This window comes from Symphalangus syndactylus, chromosome 21 (genome assembly GCF_028878055.3).
Source record: "Symphalangus syndactylus isolate Jambi chromosome 21, NHGRI_mSymSyn1-v2.1_pri, whole genome shotgun sequence".
Lineage (NCBI taxonomy): Eukaryota > Metazoa > Chordata > Mammalia > Primates > Hylobatidae > Symphalangus > Symphalangus syndactylus.
Genome location: NC_072443.2, coordinates 15,954,350 through 15,974,920, shown reverse-complemented (window position 1 = coordinate 15,974,920; position 20,571 = coordinate 15,954,350). Strand labels below are relative to the sequence as shown.

The window sequence follows — 20,571 nt, the reverse complement described above, 5'->3', positions numbered from 1 at the left end:
TGAGGACTAATACACAGCAGGTATATTCGTCTGTTTTCACACTACTATAAAGATATTACTGGAGACTGGGTAATTTATAAACAAAAGAGGTTTAACTGACTCACAGTTCCGCATGGCTGGAGAGGCCTCAGGAAACTTACAATCATGGCAGAAGACAAAGGCGCATGTCTTACAAGGTAGCAGGAGAGAGAGAGAGCAGGGGAAATGCTAGAGACTTATCGAACAACCAGTTCTCACGAGAATTCCCTCACTACCATGAGAACAGCATGAGGGAAACCGCCCCCATGATCCAATCACCCCCCACAAAGTCCCCCCCTTGACACATGGGGATTACAATTTGAGATGAAATTTCGGGGGGGATGCAGAGCCAGATCTTATCAGTAGGCTAGGCTAGATATGGAAGAGTTGCAAATATTTAATTAGAAGTTGGGATATGGCATTGGCTGGCTGGGTAAGGCTGTAAACAGAGGAACGCATGCATGTAAGTGCTGCACAAAGATAATGTAGAAAGCAATGAGGAAGATAGAAGAGACTAGAGGGAAATCAGGTAGGAGGAGTTTAGGAGTGAAACAAGATGAAGATTAAAGAGATGCTTATTTGGAAAGTAAGAGCAGGCATTTAGAAATACAGAAAACAGCACAAGGAAGGGACTGGGAGTGAGCTTTCAAATGTTTTTAAACTATCCTCAGTTGCAGAGTTTCATATTCCTTTGTGACCCCCTCACTGAATTTCTTTGATGTTTTTCTTATCTAGTATAGCATTATATTGCAAAGTCTACTGCATCATTTCTTCTTTCATTTTGGATTGTTGGTCCTTGACTTGTGGTTATTAACCCAGAAATGATTCTCTCAGAAGACGCTCAGTTGCCGGTGTTATCTCGGCTTCCTTGCACTGGCCTGGGTCAGGGGAGTTTGTTTGAAAAGTAAAAAGTGTATCTCTGTGCTTTTGGCAACCAGAATCAAAACTCTATCGTTCTTTGCTACACTTAACACCCTTTTAACTTCTCAGATCATTCTACCAGTTCAGCTCCTGTTTTCTCTGCTTTGAAAGTGCGTGAATCCGTGTCATTGTATCATCTGGCCTCTTGACTAAAAGGAGAAATACTGCATCAGGGCAACACTCCTAAATGTTCTGTTGTTGCTTAAATATTAGAGAAAAAAAATTAAACGGTCTATAGCATTTGACTTTCATCTCTTTTATGTAAATATGGATTTGGTTTATTTAGAAATCTTAAATTAGTTTCTTACAAATACTTTTTGCCCCTCTTCTATCAAATTTAGGATAAGCAATACTTGGTAGTTTTTTGTGTCATGAATTAATGGTATACCAACATAAATCTTGTAATATTAATTTTATTAAGTAGGAGATTATGTTCTCAGTCTGTTTTTGTCTAAGAAAACATATAAAATTGTAAATGACTTGCTAGAAAGTTAAGAAAAAATGTTTCTGAGTATCCTCACAACTTACAGCTCTTTAAATGTAAAATTAAAATTATTTTCCTCTATTCTCATGTTGCATTTTGCAGAAAAAAATCATATTAATGCTGATGATAATCCTTATAAGTGTTACTTTTTAATATAAATATTAGTACTAAAGAGAAAACTAGAGTTCTTAAATAACTTAAAAGGCAAAGTAAGCAAAAAGAGCATTTAAATTAATAGAACTTCTTTAAAATACATTTTTCTTATGTTCTAAGTTCATTTGCTTTGATATTGTTTATACATTTTTTGTTTGTGGACTTTTGTTGTTATTTGTAATTAAGTTTATATTTTAAAATCTCGAAATAATTTTTGCCCTTTTATGGTATACAGTGTAGTTTCTATGCAGATTATCACTGGAGTCTGCGTTAAATTCAAAATATATTCACACTATTTCTCCAACTGAGTCTTTGATACGTTTAAGTACACTAAGTTTGTTTTACTAAAAGTGTTCATTTCTGAATCATAGTAGCTTAAAATACACATCACAGCTCTCTTTTGGAAAATGTGTAATAATTTAAACAATGTAAGAGTTGAACAGTACAGCACATGCTTTGCTTATGTGCTGCAAACAGATACAGGTTTTAAATGAGCTTCATTCTTCTGCACAAAAAATGTTTAAAATGTACATGATACTTGCATTTGGCTAAAGAGATCATGATGAAACTTCAAGGAAGAAGCGAGGACGGCCTCCTTGCTCATTAGTATACTGTGTACAAGCAGATGAGATTTTCAATATGTACAACTCACTAGACAACTACATTTGTTTTTAGGTTCAATGGTAAATGGATGGGGCTCTGCATCTGATGAGGATCGTAACTTTTCTAGTCATAGATCTAGTGTAGGTAGCTCCTCAGATGGCTCTATCTTTGCCAGCGGCAGTTTTGCACAAGCACTGGTGGCAGCAGCAGATAAAGCTGGTTTTAGGCTGGATGGAACCAGCCTTACGAGAACAGGTTGGTAGACTCCAAGTCAACACTCTTTGCATGAGAGAATCTTGTCCTTGGACACTGACCTCTTTCCTCCTGTTCTTTCTCCTTCGTGAGCCTGGCTGTAGGGCTTTCTTTAATATGCATGAATACAATTCGGATGCTCCATTACCCAAACTCTCTTCTGATGCTAGTTTTGCAGAGCCAAGAATAGACTCCTCCTCACCACTTTCTCTTATTTTCCTTTCTCTTCACGGCTTTGCTGATTAATTGGAATATGCTTCCTTTTTATATTACGGCAAAGCAGCAACTACGATTGCCATTAAATTTTCAATAACTCACACTTTGCAAAATCCTCACACAATTAATAATGTACCCAGTGATTAAAATTACTCAGCTTTTATCTCCATTACTTTCCTTTGCCTCATCTCTTTCTGCAAATGCATTTTCTGGGAAGGTTTCCTTAGCATGGGGTGAATGGGTCTAAGGCTGTCGGTCTTACCAATTCAAATAGCTTATGGTCTTATTAATTGTTTGGCTAGTAAGATTTTAATACAATAATTTATTATTTGTCTTAAAGGATGCTAATTAAAGATACACCCACTGCATTTGCAAGTTGAATAAAATAATGACTACATGTGTATTTCTCTTTAGAGTAATTTAATTTTGATTTCTGAGAGTGACGAGTAATCATATAAAAGAACAATTGTATAATTTTTCAAGTGCTGCTCATTCCACAAAAAAAGAATGTGGGATTAATAATAGATCAGTAATTTGTAAACATTTGCAACAAAATAACTTAGGCATGATGCGTGCTTTTATATTTGTATGTGTAATTCTTAACTATACATATAAGAATATGCTAATATATGAATTAAACTGAATTAGCTTGCAAAACAAACTAATAAAACATTAAGTACATTTGCAAAATCTTAACCGTAATCAAATAGTAAAGAAAAAAGATTTTTACCCTTCACTAAACTCTCAGGTTATAAAAATGAGTCTTGGAAGTTTTCTTGGAATTATACCATCAATGTTTCTTTTGAGCATATATTAGCTATCTCTAAATGAAATAAAAAAGATCTAAGCATTGCAGAGGTTTATTTTTCAAATAGCATCCAAACTAAAATATGTTGTAATAGAACTGTTATTTGAATTGTCTTGCGTTATAAGGCATAAGTCTGAAACTTTATGTTGCTTGAGTGCTTTTTGCAGCATTAGCTGTAAGCAGAGCAGTGAGAACGTGCAAGGAAACTAATACATTAGAAGGCACAAGGCATTTCCTGCATGTATGCTAATAGCTAATACAGCATTGAGTAATATCATGTCTCATCGACATAAGAAAATGTAACTACATATAATAATGTTGTATGAAATGAAAACATACACAGGAGGATAAATGCATGCACATATACCAGGCCTCTGCTACTATAATAAACACAGTATTGAAATCATAAGTTGTTGAAAATTTATTAGCTAACCTTTTCCCAGAATAAATTTCCCTGTGTACCTACTCTAAACCACAAGAAAAGGACACAGCACATTTCATTTTCAACGAGAATTTGGAGCCTGCTCAGATACAATAATATTAATCAGAAAATACCTATTGCACGCTGGATATACAAGGTGATTCTAACCTGCTATCCCCTACACAGATGCTATTGAGTTTCTGCCAAAACAGATAGAATTCATCATGCATGTGCATAAGTGGTAAGGTCAATTTAATATATGTGTCTGAGCAGACCTTTCATGTAAAATTTCAGATGTAATTACTATATGACATTTTTCTGTGTTCAGAGAGATTTTGTAAGTTTCCAAAGATGAAATTTTATTAAACAAATACAACAGTATATACTTCATAAATAGCTTAATTTTAAGAACTAAAAACTGCATGAATTTGCATATATCTTTGAAAATATCACTAATATTGTCAAGGTTAAATAAAAGTATAATCATGCAATATTGAGTTTTGGATTGGTGGATCTGTTTGATGTTCATTTGTTTGATTTTGAGGGGGTCAGTGGGGGTGTTGTTAGCTTATTAAAAATGGAACAAAATATGTGCAGCTGAGAATGTAGAAAATACATTTTTCTACAGAGATGCACCAATATTTGGTATCTTCATATGTTATCTCTCGGTAGATTTACAGGTTAGTCATAGAGCAGAAATACAGGACAGAATCGGTGTGCTATAATGACATTCTCTAGAACCCATTCCCTTTATTTTCATTTTAGGAAAAGCCTTTACCTCCTCTCAAAGACCTCGACCTACCAGCCCATTTTCTCCTGACAGTAACACCAGTGCAGCCCTGAGTCAAAGTCAGAGGGCTCGGCCCACGAAAAAACACAAGGGAGGGCGGATGGACCCACAACCAGCATTGCCTCATCGACGGGAAGGAGTGCCAGATGGTAGGTTTCTTCCCTCGACTCTTGTTTTCTCACTGAAGAGACGTGCTCCATGCAATCATTTACTTAGATTAACGTAGTCATGGGAGATTAGCCATTGCCTCATTACATAACAAGACAGAAACCTGCCAATGTGGTCTTGTTTAAATAAAACACCATTTTCAAAAACAATCTAGAATTATTTCTATATTATTAGGCCTCAAGAAATACATGCCATACAATTTTTTGAGGTTGATTTTTTTTTTTTTTTGCCATTCTGGCATCTTTCATAAATGCGTTTTAGTGAGTATTTAAGAGTAGGAAAGAACATAAGCTGCATGTGCACTTGTATTATCAGAACTTTTATAATATTAAATTACAATATCTTAGCCGGTATTTCACTTTTGGAAAAAAAGACTTTTTGAAATGACTTAGTAATTTTTTAGTCACAAATTTCAGAACCAAAATCAGGTTACAGTAGTTGAAGAGTGTCTTAGTCTGTCTGGGCTGCTGTAAAAAAGTAGTCATGCATTGTATGACAATGTTTAAGTCAATGACAGACTGCATATAAGACAGTGGTGCCATAAGGCTATAATACTGTATTCATGCTCTACCTTTTTTGTTTAAATACACAAATATTTACCATTGTGTTATAACTGCCTGTAGCATTCAGTACAGAAACATGCTGCACAGATTTTTACCCCAGTAAATGGTATGTAGTCAGCTATATCATCTATGTTTGTGTAAATATACTACATGACACTTGCATAACAACGAAATCACCTAACACCACATTTCTCAGAACTTATCTCCATCATTAAGTGACATGTGACTGTACCATAAGCTGGTAGATTCCAAACAACAGAAATTTTCTCCACAAATCTGGACTCTGCAAAGTCCAAGATTAAGGCACTGGCAGATTTGGTGTCTGGTGAGGACCCACTTTCTGGTTCATAGAGGATGCCTTTTCATTGTATGCTCACATAGTGGAAGGGACAAGGTTCTCTCTGGGGTGTGTTTTATAGGGTGCTCATCCCTTCATGAGGACCCCACCCTCATCATCTAATCACCTGCCAAAGGCCCCACCTCCCAATATCATCACATTGGGGATTAGGATTTTAACGTATGAATTTTGGGGGTACACAAACATCTAGACTCTAGCAAAGGGTCAGCAAACTTCTTCTATTAAAGTCCAGATACTAAATATCTTTGGCTTTTGGGACATATGGTCTCTGTCACAACTACTCAACACTGCCATTGTTGTATGACTGCAGCTATAAGAAAAGTAGAATAGGCCGGGCATGGTGGCTCATGTAGCCTGTAATCCCAGCACTTTAGGAGGCTGAGGTGGGCAGATCACAAGGTCAGAAGATCAAGACCATCCTGGTCAACATGGTGAAACCCCCTCTCTACTAAAAGTACAAAAAATTAGTTGGGCGTGGTGGCACATGCCTGTAATCCCAGCTACTTAGGAGGCTAAGGCAGGAGAATTGCTTGAACCAGGGAGTCAGAGGCTGCAATGAGCTGAGATCACACCACTGCACTCCAGCCTGGGCAACACAGCAAGATGCCTCCAAAAAAAAAAAGAAAGAAAGAAGGAAAAGCAAAGCAGAATAATGGAAATGACTAACTTCCAATAAAACATCATTCACAAAATGGGCAGTGGCTGGATTTGGCCCATGGGCCATAGTTTGCTGATCTAGCTCAATCTTTTTATTTATATATAGCATCCAATATTTGAATATTTGCTTAAACACTATTAGTTTCAGGAAACACAATATTGCTGGAAGATATCCATGTTCGATAATGAGTATTTCATTAGCTTTACAGAATATAGTCTATTTCCCATATTTTTAATTTTTATATCTTTTAAAGAATGAATTAAAATATGTATCCTGAAGTTACATTCTAAGGATATGGAACACATATTTAAAGTGTCTAGTACAATGTCAGATGGAAGGTAAATTTCTTTTTTCCTTTCCCGCACTGTACCCTATGAGCACACAAACATTATCCTAACGTAGTTCAATTAAACACCAAAAGTGTAAACTTTTAAAAACTGCACATTAGAACCATCTGGGAAGCTCTTAAAATATACCCTAGATATTCAGATTTAATTATTCTGGGGTGAAACCCAGTTACAGGTAATTTTAAAGCTCCACAAGTGAATCTAAAGTATAATGACCTTGGAGAAGCTATGACCTAGTCCTTAGCACGCTTACACTCATCATTATAGGACAGAATGAAGCTTAGTTGAAAAAGAAGAAAAGCATTTGTTTTTTATTAGTTTGGGGAAGGGAGTGTCCAATCCTGCAGTCCTATTTGTGCTTTCTTTTGTCATCTTGCAAAGCTAAGAGGACTTAAAAAGCCAAATATATTGTTCTACATACTTTCCGGTTTACTTATCTTTCCTGCTTCCTTTGTTTTCAATGGAATATGAAAGTTAAGGGTAGAATTGAGATTTTTGAGTCTCTATAAATGTGTATCCTGTGGTGAGTAAAAATGGTCACCACGGCCTTTCTGCCTTAGATGTTCAGAAGATTAGCTGAGCACTTAAAACTATTTGTAGTGTTGATCTAATTCTTTGTAAATAGAAAGGACTACTTCACTGAATTGCTAGTTATAAATCTAGTAATTGATAATTTTGTATATTTTTTCTGTTGTGAATATTGTGGAAAGAGCAAAATGTCTAGGTATAGAATTTTCTGTGGTTTTTCAGTAATGTTTGAAGATAATATTCAGAATATGTGGAAGATATAAAATACAAATCAACAAAATACAGATCTCTTTTTTTCCTAAAACACTTTTATTGCAAGCTTTTTTAGAATGTTTCTTTAAAGCAAGCTACCTCCTAGTTTAAAGTATGATCAATATATTGCTTATCTTTCTAAAAAACAAATAAGTTTCTAAATTTTCAGAATTGCCAGCATTTCACCAAGGGGTTATGGATTATGTGTTATTAGAAAATGATACATTTTAGAAGTAGTGATATAGCAAAGGAAATTTCAGCCCACATATCTTCCCAAGTGCTTAATCCAGAGCCATTTTAATTATGATACAGTGCAGAGACATTTATTTTGGATGGTGTGCTACAGGTTATCCTTAAAAACATTGTTATTTTGCAGCAAATGCATATGCCTTAGCATTTATATGGTATGGATCCATATGTCAGAAATAATTTCATAACTTTTTATGTAAAAATCAAGTTGTTCTTTTTGGGAAGGCTGATGCTTAGCAGCATTGAGTGTACAGACATTTTACAATAAACCTTTTGCATTATAGATTTTACAATAGTGTTTGCTGTCTTCTAAGCAGTATTGTAAAGATGTAGGCCTTTTTAGCACTGGGATACCATCATTTTCTAGATCAGACCTTTATGGTTTCTGAGGGGAAGACAGAACATGAGTGGTTGTTGGGAGGTTGTAATGGCAAGTGGCACACATCACTTCTATTTCATTGAAAACAACTCTGCCACGTGGTGTGGTGTCAAACTAACTACTGGGGTGAGAAAGCAGCCTTCCCTGTGTCCCACAAGAGAGATTATGAATGGTGGGAAATGTCAGTCTGTATCCTAAAGACTGAAAAACCCACACACATCTTAAAGGGTGTTCTTCTCCGTTTTGTAAAGTTTCTCCAAAGCAGGCATTGCTGAGTCCAAATCTTGTATTCCATTTGTCTTATAAATCAAAGAATACCTTGGAAGCCAATATATTAACCAGTGCTAAAAAAGGAAGATAGATGTCGCTATCCATCAGCCTGATTTTCCTAGATAATTTATTTCTAGCCTATTCTCCCTTTCACCTAGCTTTTTTTTTTTGAGACGGAGTCTCGCTCTGTCACCCAGGCTGGAGTGCAGTGGCGCAATCTCTGCTCACTGCAAGCTCCGCCTCCCGGGTTCACGCCATTCTCCTGCCTCAGCGTCTCCGAGTAGCTGGGACTACAGGCGCCGCCACCACGCCCGGCTAATTTTTTTTTTTTTTTTTTTTTTTTTTTTTTGAGACGGAGTCTTGCTCTGTCACCCAGGCTGGAGTGCAGTGGCGCGATCTCGGCTCACTGCAAGCTCCGCCTCCCGGGTTCACGCCATTCTCCTGCCTCAGCCTCTCCGAGTAGCTGGGACTACAGGCGCCCACCACCACGCCCGGCTAATTTTTTGTATTTTTGGTAGAGACGGGGTTTCACCGTGGTCTCGATCTCCTGACCTCGTGATCCGCCTGCCTCGGCCTCCCAAAGTGCTGGGATTACAAGCGTGAGCCACCGCACCCGGCTAATTTTTTGTATTTTTAGTAGAGACGGGGTTTCACCGTGGTCTCGATCTCCTGACCTCGTGATCCACCCGCCTCGGCCTCCCAAAGTGCTGGGATTACAAGCGTGAGCCACCGCGCCCAGCTTTTTTTTTTTTTTTTAAAGAGAGTTTTGCTCCTGTCACCCAGGCTTGGAGTGCAATGGTGCAATCTCAGCTTACTGTAACTCCCACCTTCCGGGTTCAAGCAATTCTCCTGCCTCAGCCTCCCAAGTAGCTGGGATTACAGGCATGCACCACCACACCCAGCAAATTTTGCAGTTTTGATAGACAGGGTTTCACCATGTTGGACAGGCTAGTCTCGAACTTCTGACCTCGGCTATCTGCCCACCTCCACCTCCCAAAGTGCCAGGATTATAGGCATGAGCCACCATGCCTGGCCCCTTTCCCCTGGTTCTTAATGTCCTGTTCGCAGAAGGGGCTTTTTCTCAGCTCTGCCACATACTAGCTTTGGCCTTTGAGCAAATAAATTTACATATTAATTAATCTATTCACTCAAATAGTTATTAAGTATATCACATATAATAGACAATGGGAGCCAAACAGACAAAATCCCCTGCCTTTTTATATTTTAGTTGGGGAAGATTATAGATAAAGACCAACCTAAGTACACACATGAACGTATAAGTAAGATGGTGATAAATGTTATGGGGAAAAAACAAAGGGAAGGGACTTGAGAAGTATAGGTGTAGGGAGGAATTATTTTTAAGTAGAGTGATTGGGGAAGGCCTCACCAGGAAGGCAGCATTTGAGAAAAGACTGGAATAACATAAGCAAAAGAGTAATGCTGATATCTGAGGAAAGGTTATTCCAGGAAATGAGAATGGCAAGTGAAAGCCTGAGACTTATTTGATAAAAAGGAAAGGGAACGATATGACTGGAGCAGAGAAACAAGACAGAACACGAAGTCAGGCAAGCAAACAAGGGCTAGTGTCTGTGAGATCTTTAAGCTACCACAATGACACTGGTTCTTACTTTGAATGGTAAACCACTGGACAGGGTGTGTATATGTGTGCATGCATGCATGTGTGTGTGTAAGGCAGGAAAGTGACATGACCTTATTTATTTTTTAAAAAGTCATTCTAGCTGCTGTGTTGAGATGTACTAAATGAGGCAAGGTGGAGATTGTGGAAGCTACCTAGGGAATAGATGATGGTGGTTCATGCCAAAGGAGAATCAATGGCAGTGTTAAGAAAGGTTGGATTTTGGAGGTAGAGCTAACGGGAGTTGTTATGAAATTAACGTAGGCCATAAAGAAAGCAAACCACATTACTCTGAAATTTTGGCTAACTTGTAGAATGTAACTGTGACCAACCGAGCGAAGAAACACTGCAGAGGAAGCATTTTTTTTTTTTTTTTTTTGAGACGGAGTCTGGCTCTGTCGCCCAGGCTGGAGTGCAGTGGCGCGATCTCGGCTCCCTGCAAGCTCCGCCTCCCGGGTTCACGCCATTCTCCTGCCTCAGCCTCCCGAGTAGCTGGGACCACAGGCGCCCGCCACCACGCCTGGCTAATTTTTTGTATTCTTAGTAGAGACGGGGTTTCACCGTGGTCTCGATCTCCTGACCTTGTGATCCGCCCGCCTCGGCCTCCCAAAGTGCTGGGATTACAAGCGTGAGCCACCGCGCCCGGCTGCATATTTTATACAGGATGATCTAGAGCTGATTTTGATACATGAAGTTTGAGAAGCTTTCTAAACGCCTAAGTGGAACTGTCCGGTGTAGATCTGGTTACGTGAGTCTGGAGTTCATGGGAGGAAAGATCCAAGCTGGAGATTTTTAGTTTCTTGGCCTCTTCATTTTCTTGTATAAAAACGGAAGGTAATAATGGCACCTATCTCATTGGACTGTTGTGTGCCTGAAAAGAGCTAATCCTCAGTAGGCCAGTAAGAGAATTTATAGTGAATTGATTTAGTATAAATGAATCAACATAGAAATGAATCATAAATTTAATTTAAGTAAATGTATTTGATTACATACTTTTATTTTTCAGAAAACCATTCTTAATCCCATTTCTTTTTCCAATTAGTTTATTTCAATGTGCATGTAATGTCCTTTCTTCTTAAAATATACAAACTCCAAGGATATTACTTATGAAGCTATATAATTTTAGGTTAAATTAAATAATAATCAGAATTTTAGCTGGCATAAGCAGATGCCGTTTTGGCCATTTTAAAAATTAAGCTGCTCTGATGGAGAATAAAAATCAATGACAAGATAAGTTATTTTGGAAGAAAATACAATAATTTCTCCTCACTGGCAGTCTAAGTTCAATAAATCAAATGAAATAATTAATTTGCATTTATAATAACATACTGAAGGAAGTCAGTACTATCGAATATGAAGGAAACACCAAACTCATTGGATTATCCAAAAAACAGATATCTCAATATTGGATTAGCTCTTCATTTTGGAAAAATATTCCAAATGCAACTTTATCCTCCCAAACGGAGACCCTGTTCCCTTCAGTTATTAGCAATTCATAATTTCACATGAGGACATACGTAAGAACTAGCAGTGCTGCTCCAACTTAGGAACCCAGAGGAGACACTCCAGAGACTAACATTATCAATCCAATGCAGATTAGTACCATTTTGCTCATAAAAGAGAGTATAAAGGTTCTTGAAGTTTTTGAAAGGAGCGGCTTAGCTGACTGTTAAGGAAGCTATCTTTTGTCTACAAGAAATTTATACTTTTTCCTTCTAAATTTCACAAACAGAATATCATCAGAAACAACAGAATACAGTTACAAAAATGGCATCAGAAATAATTGACTACATTATGTACAATATCCTCTATTAATGAAATAAGCATATATTTTATGATATTTGATCTTTATGAAAAAATAATAATTACGGATATTCTAAGGATGAACAAAGAAGTTTACAATAGCACGCAAGAAAAATGAGAAGAAAATGATCCAAATTGATGTTCAGAAGATTTCAAAATCTTCAGCAAAGTAATTTCAGAACTAATACATACTTAAAAGTGAAAGAACTATGATTTCAGAGTCGAAGACATACAAAATATAAAGGTGTTAGGATCTGAAGAGTTAATAAAAGAGAGATGAAAAGGGAGTTGATATTGGAACCTTAAATTTTTTCCTATCTGATACTTACTTTAAAGAGCTTTTCTGAAAAATTATCTCTTCTACTCTATCTCAAATTCCTGTGATGCATTATCTTCTCTAGCACCATAAAACACATTCAATCTTTACTCTGAACATTGGTTATTACTTATTAAAATTAATACATTGGAAGATTATATTAGTTGTAACTCATTAGCTAACTCATGAAACAAACAGCCAGAATTGGTTGTCGAGCAGAATGTTAACTGCATTTAATAAATGTTAGTTTAAGGCTGTTAAATGTGCCACATACATGGGTAAAGGCAGTCATATGTTGCATATGACATGGCATATAGTTCTAAACTTCCCGAGGGTGACATCCCCTTTGGAGATTGGCAGGAGAGCTTTTGTTCTTGGGGCCTTTTGTTAGCACAGCTTCTGGAATTTCTAGTGATCTTATTTTGTGTCATGGTATTTCTACTTTGGGGAAGGAGGGTTGGACAATGGATGGAATATAAACAATGAACTGCCCTTTACACCTTGAATGATAGCCTCAATATGCAACTGAAAACACTTTCCACATTTAACTGTTGAATAAAACTAGTCAATTTTGTTTCAATGATGCTATGGCCAAAAGACAGCAGAGAGAGCAATAATACGAGCTTTGGAAATAAATCATTGACTTTTATTTTCCCCAAATTTCTTTTGTATGGGTAATACCTGTATGAGGGCAAAGATTTTCTTCAACTTGAACTAAAACCTGTATTTTTCATTAAATTTTAGTCCATTCTAAACATTATTCAAAATTTTTAGATCTTCCACCACCACCAGATCCCCCGCCAGGTCAGGGTTTAAGGCAGCAAATAGGCCCGAGCCAGCAGGCTGGTAACGTGGAAAACTCAACAGAGAGAAAAGGAAGTTCTCTAGAGAGACAACATGCATCCAGCTTAGAAGACACAAAGAGCTCACTGGATTGTCCAGCTAGAACCTCCCTAGAGTGGCAGCGACAAACCCAGGAATGGATGAGCTCCACAGAACGACAAGAAGATACACGGAAAGCCCCACACAAACAAGGTGTCGGATCAGGTGTGTTCTGCACAGTCCCAACAAAGTGTGGACGGTTACCATTTCTTTTCCTACCAGGTATTCTAGAAATGGCAATTGTTTAAGGTCATCTGAAAAACCTTTGCCTTCAGTCAGTAGTGGAATTTGGAATTCCTTAGCAGAGTTTACCAGCACACACCTTAAGGCTGGTTCCAACGGGCACTGCTCCTCAGTCAGCCTCTCCATAGGGTCTTTGATCCCAAGAGACTTCCAGGCTTCATCTAAACGGCTCAGTAGAAAATTTTATTTTTTAGCCTATTAATGTTTATATTGAGTACTTTAAAGATCGCTAAATTTAATCTTTTCTGTCAGTTTAATCTCTGCCTTCAGCAAGTTTGTTCATTTTGACTGAAATAACCAGTCATTCGAAAGGAGAACTCACATCAAATATGTGAATTCATTAAAATTACAAAGTTGCAGAAAAATGCCCAATCACAGATCCTCAAGTTAGATAAGGTTATACTGGGCTTGCACTTTCTCCAACTGTTAATCAGTTGATTGATTTAGTTGGTTGTTAATCCGTCTATGGGAAATGCCCTTTTTTATAAATCAAGCTTCCTGGAAATGTCACAGAAATAAATTTCATTGTTTGTAGTTAGATTTTTTGGGGGGGCGGTGGCGCGGGAGGTGGGGAGCCTGTTTTATAAACGCATTTTCTGAGACATCTCTTCTCCTGTCAGGATTCATTGAGTGTTGAAACACACACATACACATACACACAATCTTTGAAAAAATGTCTTTTCACTTATTCACTTGGACTTAATGTGTTGTAGATAGGCCTCTCTCCATGCATTTCCCATAACTACATTTTGTCACAACTTGGTGCTCAAGTTTTTGGAAAATGTCATTTGTGCAAGGGCCAAGAGATGACAATTTTAATATGTAGGTTTAGTGAAACATTTAGAAAGTTTACACCATTCAGGCTGTGAGAGAAAAATCATGTGCTTCTTGTCATTAAAGATTATGTAAGGGGAGAAATAGTAAATTCCGTCAGCATTAATCATAGAATAATCGCCCACACATAGAAAGAAAGTGAAAAACAGAGGGGATGGGGTGTGGAGCAATGAGAATACAGAGGGAAAGAAAAAACAATTTTTGAACTATTGAGTGATTATTTGTAACATATGTCATGAGTTATTTGTAGAGAGACAATCTGTAAAAAAAAAAAAAAAAATTAGCATATTATTTATTTAAATGTGTGAGTTTCTCTTTTACTTTTCAGGAAATACATAGCCCTTTAAATAATGTATTTCTGTCTCAAAAAGCAACATAAATTTTAAAAGCTTATTTAACTAATATATAGTTCTTTATCTAAATCAATTGAGAAAATGTTGCCATAATTTAAGCTGAAACAAAAAACATGTTTCTTTAATCTTAATGGGAAAATTAAATGGGAGCCTCATTGAACTTTAGAAATTATTCTCAGATACGCTTTTGTTAAACTGTAGTTCATTGTATGCAGCTCTCTTTTATAATGAATTTAAATTTTGCAAATAACATATAACATTGTGTACTTATCCCAAGATCTCTTTTAATTTAATTCTGCTTTGGTTCCTATTGTAGGAAATGTTGCTTGCACATAGAAATTTCTTTAATATCCGGTCCTGATTAAACTTCATAATTTTAATTTTATTAAAGAATGAAATGGTAAAGTAGGCCATTCACAGTATAATACTTAAGAGTTAAGTTTAGTTTGCCTCCATGTTGCTGTTCAATTTAGCCTTTGGGTTTTTTTTCTTTTTCAGAGGAGGCCTTGGTGCCCTATAGCAAGCCCAGTTTCCCATCTCCAGGTGGCCACAGCTCATCAGGAACAGCTTCTTCTAAGGGATCCACTGGACCCAGGAAAACCGAGGTGTTGAGAGCAGGCCACCAGCGCAATGCCAGCGACCTTCTTGACATAGGATATATGGGCTCCAACAGTCAAGGACAGTTTACAGGTGAATTATGTAAGTGCTGTAGGTCATTTAAAAGGCTATCGTGATTCAGAAAGAATCTTGGGTGAATAACATTGCCATATTAAACAAATTTCAGATTAATAGAAAACTTGCTCTGCTAGGAAAACAATCAATTGTAATTTTCAACAAGTTTGGTCATAACTTAGGCCATTGCTATATTTATTGCAGTCCATTTTTATAAATGTTTCTGCTATTTCAAGTTGGAGTTATGCTACAAAAATTGTTTTAAGTTAGGCAAGTAGTCTTAACACTTATAAGTGAAATTAAATATAGTGTGTTTATCATTTTCTTTGCCTTTTTAACTGAACACAATAAAGAAATGGAGACACTGGCCTTTTGGTAGTTTTAAAGAAACTCCTAAGGAATGCTTCATTTTCAAGTTACTCTTTATTTATTTTTTAGATTTGGGTAGTCACCCTTGAAGAGTTGATCTTTGATTGTTAATTAAATTGTAATGTTTTGACTACAATAACATTTTATAAATAAATTTCCATTTATGAATGAAAACTGGCATAGGTAGTTAGTATAATTAATTTTCTAAATGTAAAATACTAGGTAATAGGGAAAGTTAAGAATGTCACAGCAAAGAATATTGAGCTCCTTGTGCTAATTTCCTCAGGAAAGTTACCAATACAGCTTTTCATTATCAGAAACGTATTTGCTGAATATTTTTAACTGCCCATTGGAAAAATAGCATTACCATTATCTTCACATCACAGATTGTTTGGAAGATTCTGTGAGATGATGAAAAGAGAAATAATTTCAAAATTATAAATTTCTTTATTGATCTCAGTTGTCATTGTGGTTGACTATTGCTAATCTATTGTTAAGATTCGTTTATAATTTTAATTTGATTCATAACTACTTGAATTTTTCTTTAACTTTTTTTTGAAGTAATGACAGACTCACAGGAGTACCAAAATAGTTCTGCTGTGTGTTTAAATTTCCAAATTCTACAGTGTTTTCTTTTCTTTTACTCTTTGATCATCTCCTTCAAGTAAAATTACTTAAATTCACAAACTCATCTATCTGAAGACCTTATTTTCATTGATTATCTGTTTGCTTTGCTTTTTGTTATGCTGGTCAGAAAAGTAGAATGCTGAATTTACATTTTATTTCTATTTTTTTCTCTCTCTTTAGAGTAAATGAGAGGAGACATACAAAGCTGCTCTGAAGGACCGTCAGGTCTGAACTCATGGAAGTGATGACACTAAACAGTGCAATGAACAATTTCTTTATTTATGTACTATTAAAGGAACTGTAAATGCAATGTAAAGACACACAGCCACACATATCCCACAGATATTTTAATTGTGTTCTTCTCTTAAGTACACCACCCACCTTAACTCTTTCTTGTCAGGAGTATATAACAAAGAAAGAAAACAAAACTCGCCCTACAGGAAGAAAAGGATTTTCCTCTGTATATAATTTCTTTTGTGCATTGCTATGCAAGCTCACTCTTTTTTGCTCTGTTCATATTATTGTCTGTTCTTATTGGTCTGTTGTACTATATGTGAATTAATAGGCTGTGGTGCCATATATTAACTTTTAATTGTGTAACTTTTATGTTTAAATTTTGCACTGCAATTTTATTTGGTGATAAGCACAAATCTCTACTCCTCATGACATGAAGAAAAAGACTGAATGTGAAGGGGGTTTCTGTACTGTAAGCTAGACTGGATAATGATGGCTGTAACAAATCATATTAGATGGTTTTCAGTTGGGGTGTAGAAATAGGAAGATGCAAAGGAACAATGGTGTTGGCAAAGTCTTCGAATATCAGGGACTGAGTCAATAAAAAAAATAGTAGAAAGGTGGCTTTTACTATTGACAAAAGCAGGGGTCAAAAAAAAGTAGTTTAAGTCTTAAGACTGAATATGCATTAAAGTATGCAGGTAGCAAAGATGTAATAAATTTGCTTAAAAAAGAAATTAAAGTTTTATTTAGAATCAATTTTACCTGTCATTGTAATTGACCCATCTGAGAATTACAATAAGCAAGAGGAAATTAAGGTGTTTTGCAAGAGCTGTATTTATATCACGGTTTTTTAAAAACGTTTTCTGAATTATCATAATTAAGCTCTCCAACTCATTAAGTCAGAATATAATATGAAGTTCCCCAAGGAAACGAACAAAATGAACTCTAGAATATCTAGCAAATAGTTAAAGAAGCAATTTATTATTAGGGCATACTCGGGCTGTTTCCAAATATAAACTCTATTGCAATATCTTATTTCATATTTCTAATACATGTACAGTACACACTAGAGGATAGGGCTGCATCACTTCAATTCATGACTTAAAAAAAATACAGTCTATATGCAATTTGTGTTTTATTTGATTAAGAAGTGAAGTTTGTGCCACCCAGTGTAGAGCCAAATTGTACGTGCTTAAAAAGCAGTGCCAAGAGTATGTTCAGTTCACAGTAAGTAGATTTATTGGAATAAATATTTTATGGTACATTCTCAGAAATTGGCTTCCAACTAAAATACGTTTGACCCATTTTGAATAAGGAAATTGAAAAGAAAAATTTAAAAGAAGAAAAAATGCATGTTTATAAACTTTTTAAATAAAACCAGACCTTGTAAGTGGACATTAATAATTGTCCTGCCTCATTTGTTTTCACGACTTTGACAACAAGAAGTTCCTGAACATTAGTCATGTATGCTCAGAATAAATGTGACTTTGAAATATATGTTAGCTACTGTACATGTATAGTCAGTCAAGTAGAAGAGGACCTTCCTGAAATTCCCACTCGTGACATTTTCCCATGTGTTTCCTACACGATTTTAAATTTTATTTCTGTCTATACTTTCAAAATTTTCCTATGATAAGTTCAGTTGTTGGTACTCTTCTAAAAATGTTCAACGTAATTAGTATCAGTTCTAAAATATGGGACCCCTTTGAGTGACAATTCGCACTCCACGCATTATTGGCTCAGTAACTAATTTATGTCATGTCGTTATAACAAAGGGATGACATAATTAAACATTTCCATCTTTTTTATTCCCTGAGACTGCATCAGCACAGGCAAGTATAGAATGTGATGTTCTTCATGGGCCCCACCAACTTTTTGGTGCCATGTAATTTATTTATTTGCTGAAGAGAAAAAGAATTCTGAGACACAGTTATTAAACCCTTTATCAACTTGCTACCATCAGTGCCTGAATTCTAATGCAGTGTGAGTTCTCCAGGACAAAGAGACTGAGGAAGATGAAAAATTTCTGCTAAGAGTGAATACATACTTATTCACAACGCTAGGATGTGACTTTAAATATCTCTTTATGCAGTTCCCTACCCAACCTCTTTCTATTTAAAGACAAAAAATTTCAAAGAGGTTTTGTGTTCCCTCTTTATGTTTCTCTATGACCCAGTTTAGTCTAAAACCTTAGTTCATTACATATACAACACGCAGCCTTTGATCCCTGGTAACTGGCAGGTGTTGGTGATTAATAAATCAAGGCTTCAAAGTGAAGTATGTGTGTGCAGATGACTTTTGGAATAACGTGGGCACAGCATCATACCTTCCTGATTGTCTTCAGCATATAAAAATTAATTGTTGTAGTTAAAATTATGTCAGTGCAGAGCTTGTGGTTACTTGGAATGTTCTTTTAGAATAGTCCATGTTGCCTATTAAACCTAGTTTTAAACACACTGGGCAGTTAAATCATGCACCCAAAATATCACCTTAGGTAGACTGAGGACGAGATAAAATGTTGTAGCTATACAAAGGAATTCAGAAACATTGTCAGAAATCAAAGCCTCTGTCAGCTTGCTACATGTAAAAAGCTAGTAATCAGTGTGAGTCAGATGTCAACAGAAAAATACAAATACCTATGAGAGCCACTGCAGTTTTTCATTTCATGGCCAATTCAATGAATGTGATTAGAAATTCACTGAGCTCACTCTTGGAGGTTTAAACCGAGGCCTGCATGAGGACTGCAAAAGGAAATGTGGGTGGGAGAGAATGTAATCGGATCTTGCACTCATAGGCGATGCTGCAATGCAGTCATGCCCAACACAAGCACAGCTTCATTCATAATAGGAAACGTCTTCTTTGGGAAAATAGCTCTATTGGTGCCCAAACTCAGGTATGCCAGTGTATGCAGGTGGAGTCGCCCTACCCCTCTTCCAAACATGTTCTATGAGATTTTTAAAATAAGATGGGATAGTACAGGGGCATGAAAAGAATTGATTCCTTCACAGGATTTGAATCCAGTTCAAGGGAGAACGTAGAAAATTCAAAACCAACATATAAGGTATCACACAACCAAGAAAAGTAAAACCATTGCAAGTTTACTTGCATTGAGTACAAAACAGATTTAGTGGTGTTCTACGTCATAGTTTAATGCTCTGGGTATTTAAATGTTTTCAACAGGATTTGAGTTGAAAGTCTGTAATGTGCTTTGATGGAACACCTCCCAATTTCTATTCAATAAATTTATGTAATTGTCCATTGACAATATAATGATAACAGTACCATTGAACTCTAAACTGTGGTTTATCTTCACTACTGGGAAGCAACTGTGCATCAGTATTAAAGATATGCAGAAACATAACATTCACTAATTTGTTCATCTGCTTCTGTATATTGTTTATGGAATTACATGGCAAGAACTGTTGTAAAGCAACATGTCTTTCCACATTACTTTAGAGGTGAAATTACTTTTGTTTTGCTTCTCTATAATGTGTACTTCAAATGAAACACCATACTTTTTTAAAAAAAAAAAAAAGATGTTCAATTTACTAATTTTTTTAAATCTCATAATTTAAAAAGCATTTGTTGTGATTTTAAAGTGTTGCAAGAAAAGGGATTTTGTGGCCGTGGGTAGACTTTTTATACTTTGTTTTATAGATGGATTTTTTTTAACTGTAGTTTGTTTAAGTCACCAAGCAGCGTCCAAAATCTTAATGTGTTTCATTTGATGTTGTTAGATCAGAGAAGAAATTGGCATAAAATCAGTTAATAGTATTGTCAAAGAATTGTGTATTGTGTACTCACTGGGAAAAAATAAAATATATTCACATTTCAAATTTGTAGAAAAGCCATTTATGTAAAACAAACTTGTTTGCAGACATGCCAAAAAAAGACCAAGTAGCCACTTTTGGAACTCTGCATTAATATTTTGTGACTAAATGCATAATCTCAGTTTCTCACTCAGTTATGGTTTGAATAGTGATAAATAGGAATTGGTGTTGACGTTTAGTAGTGACTAACAGACCCTGATAAAGAATACAGCAAGCATTTGAAATATAGACCTCATTCTATCAGCACTGCTACTTTCCCCATACCATAAAGACCTTTAGATAGATTTAAAACAAATATCTTATTTTTTAAAGTATAAGTAAATATGAAAAT

At 36.0% G+C, this 20,571-nt stretch overlaps 1 protein-coding gene across 19 annotated transcripts in view; it reads left to right on the top strand.

Annotated features, from left to right (window-relative positions):
* The window catches only part of ROBO2 (roundabout guidance receptor 2), a 1,378,235-nt gene extending 1,357,989 nt beyond the window's left edge, over nucleotides 1-20,246 (top strand). For 8 of the 19 annotated variants that reach the window (XM_063630549.1, XM_063630544.1, XM_063630547.1 and 5 more), the window contains 3 exons: nucleotides 4,642-4,815; nucleotides 15,004-15,204; nucleotides 16,354-20,246. In XM_063630549.1, the coding sequence (XP_063486619.1) occupies nucleotides 4,642-4,815; nucleotides 15,004-15,204; nucleotides 16,354-16,355 (377 nt within the window). In that variant the 3' untranslated portion in view covers nucleotides 16,356-20,246. Of the gene's footprint in view, nucleotides 1-2,251; nucleotides 2,435-4,641; nucleotides 4,816-12,967; nucleotides 13,241-15,003; nucleotides 15,205-16,353 lie in introns of all 19 variants that reach the window. The other 11 variants (XM_063630541.1, XM_063630540.1, XM_063630538.1 and 8 more) reach the window with 4 other exon arrangements.
* The last annotated feature ends 325 nt before the right edge of the window (nucleotides 20,247-20,571 follow it).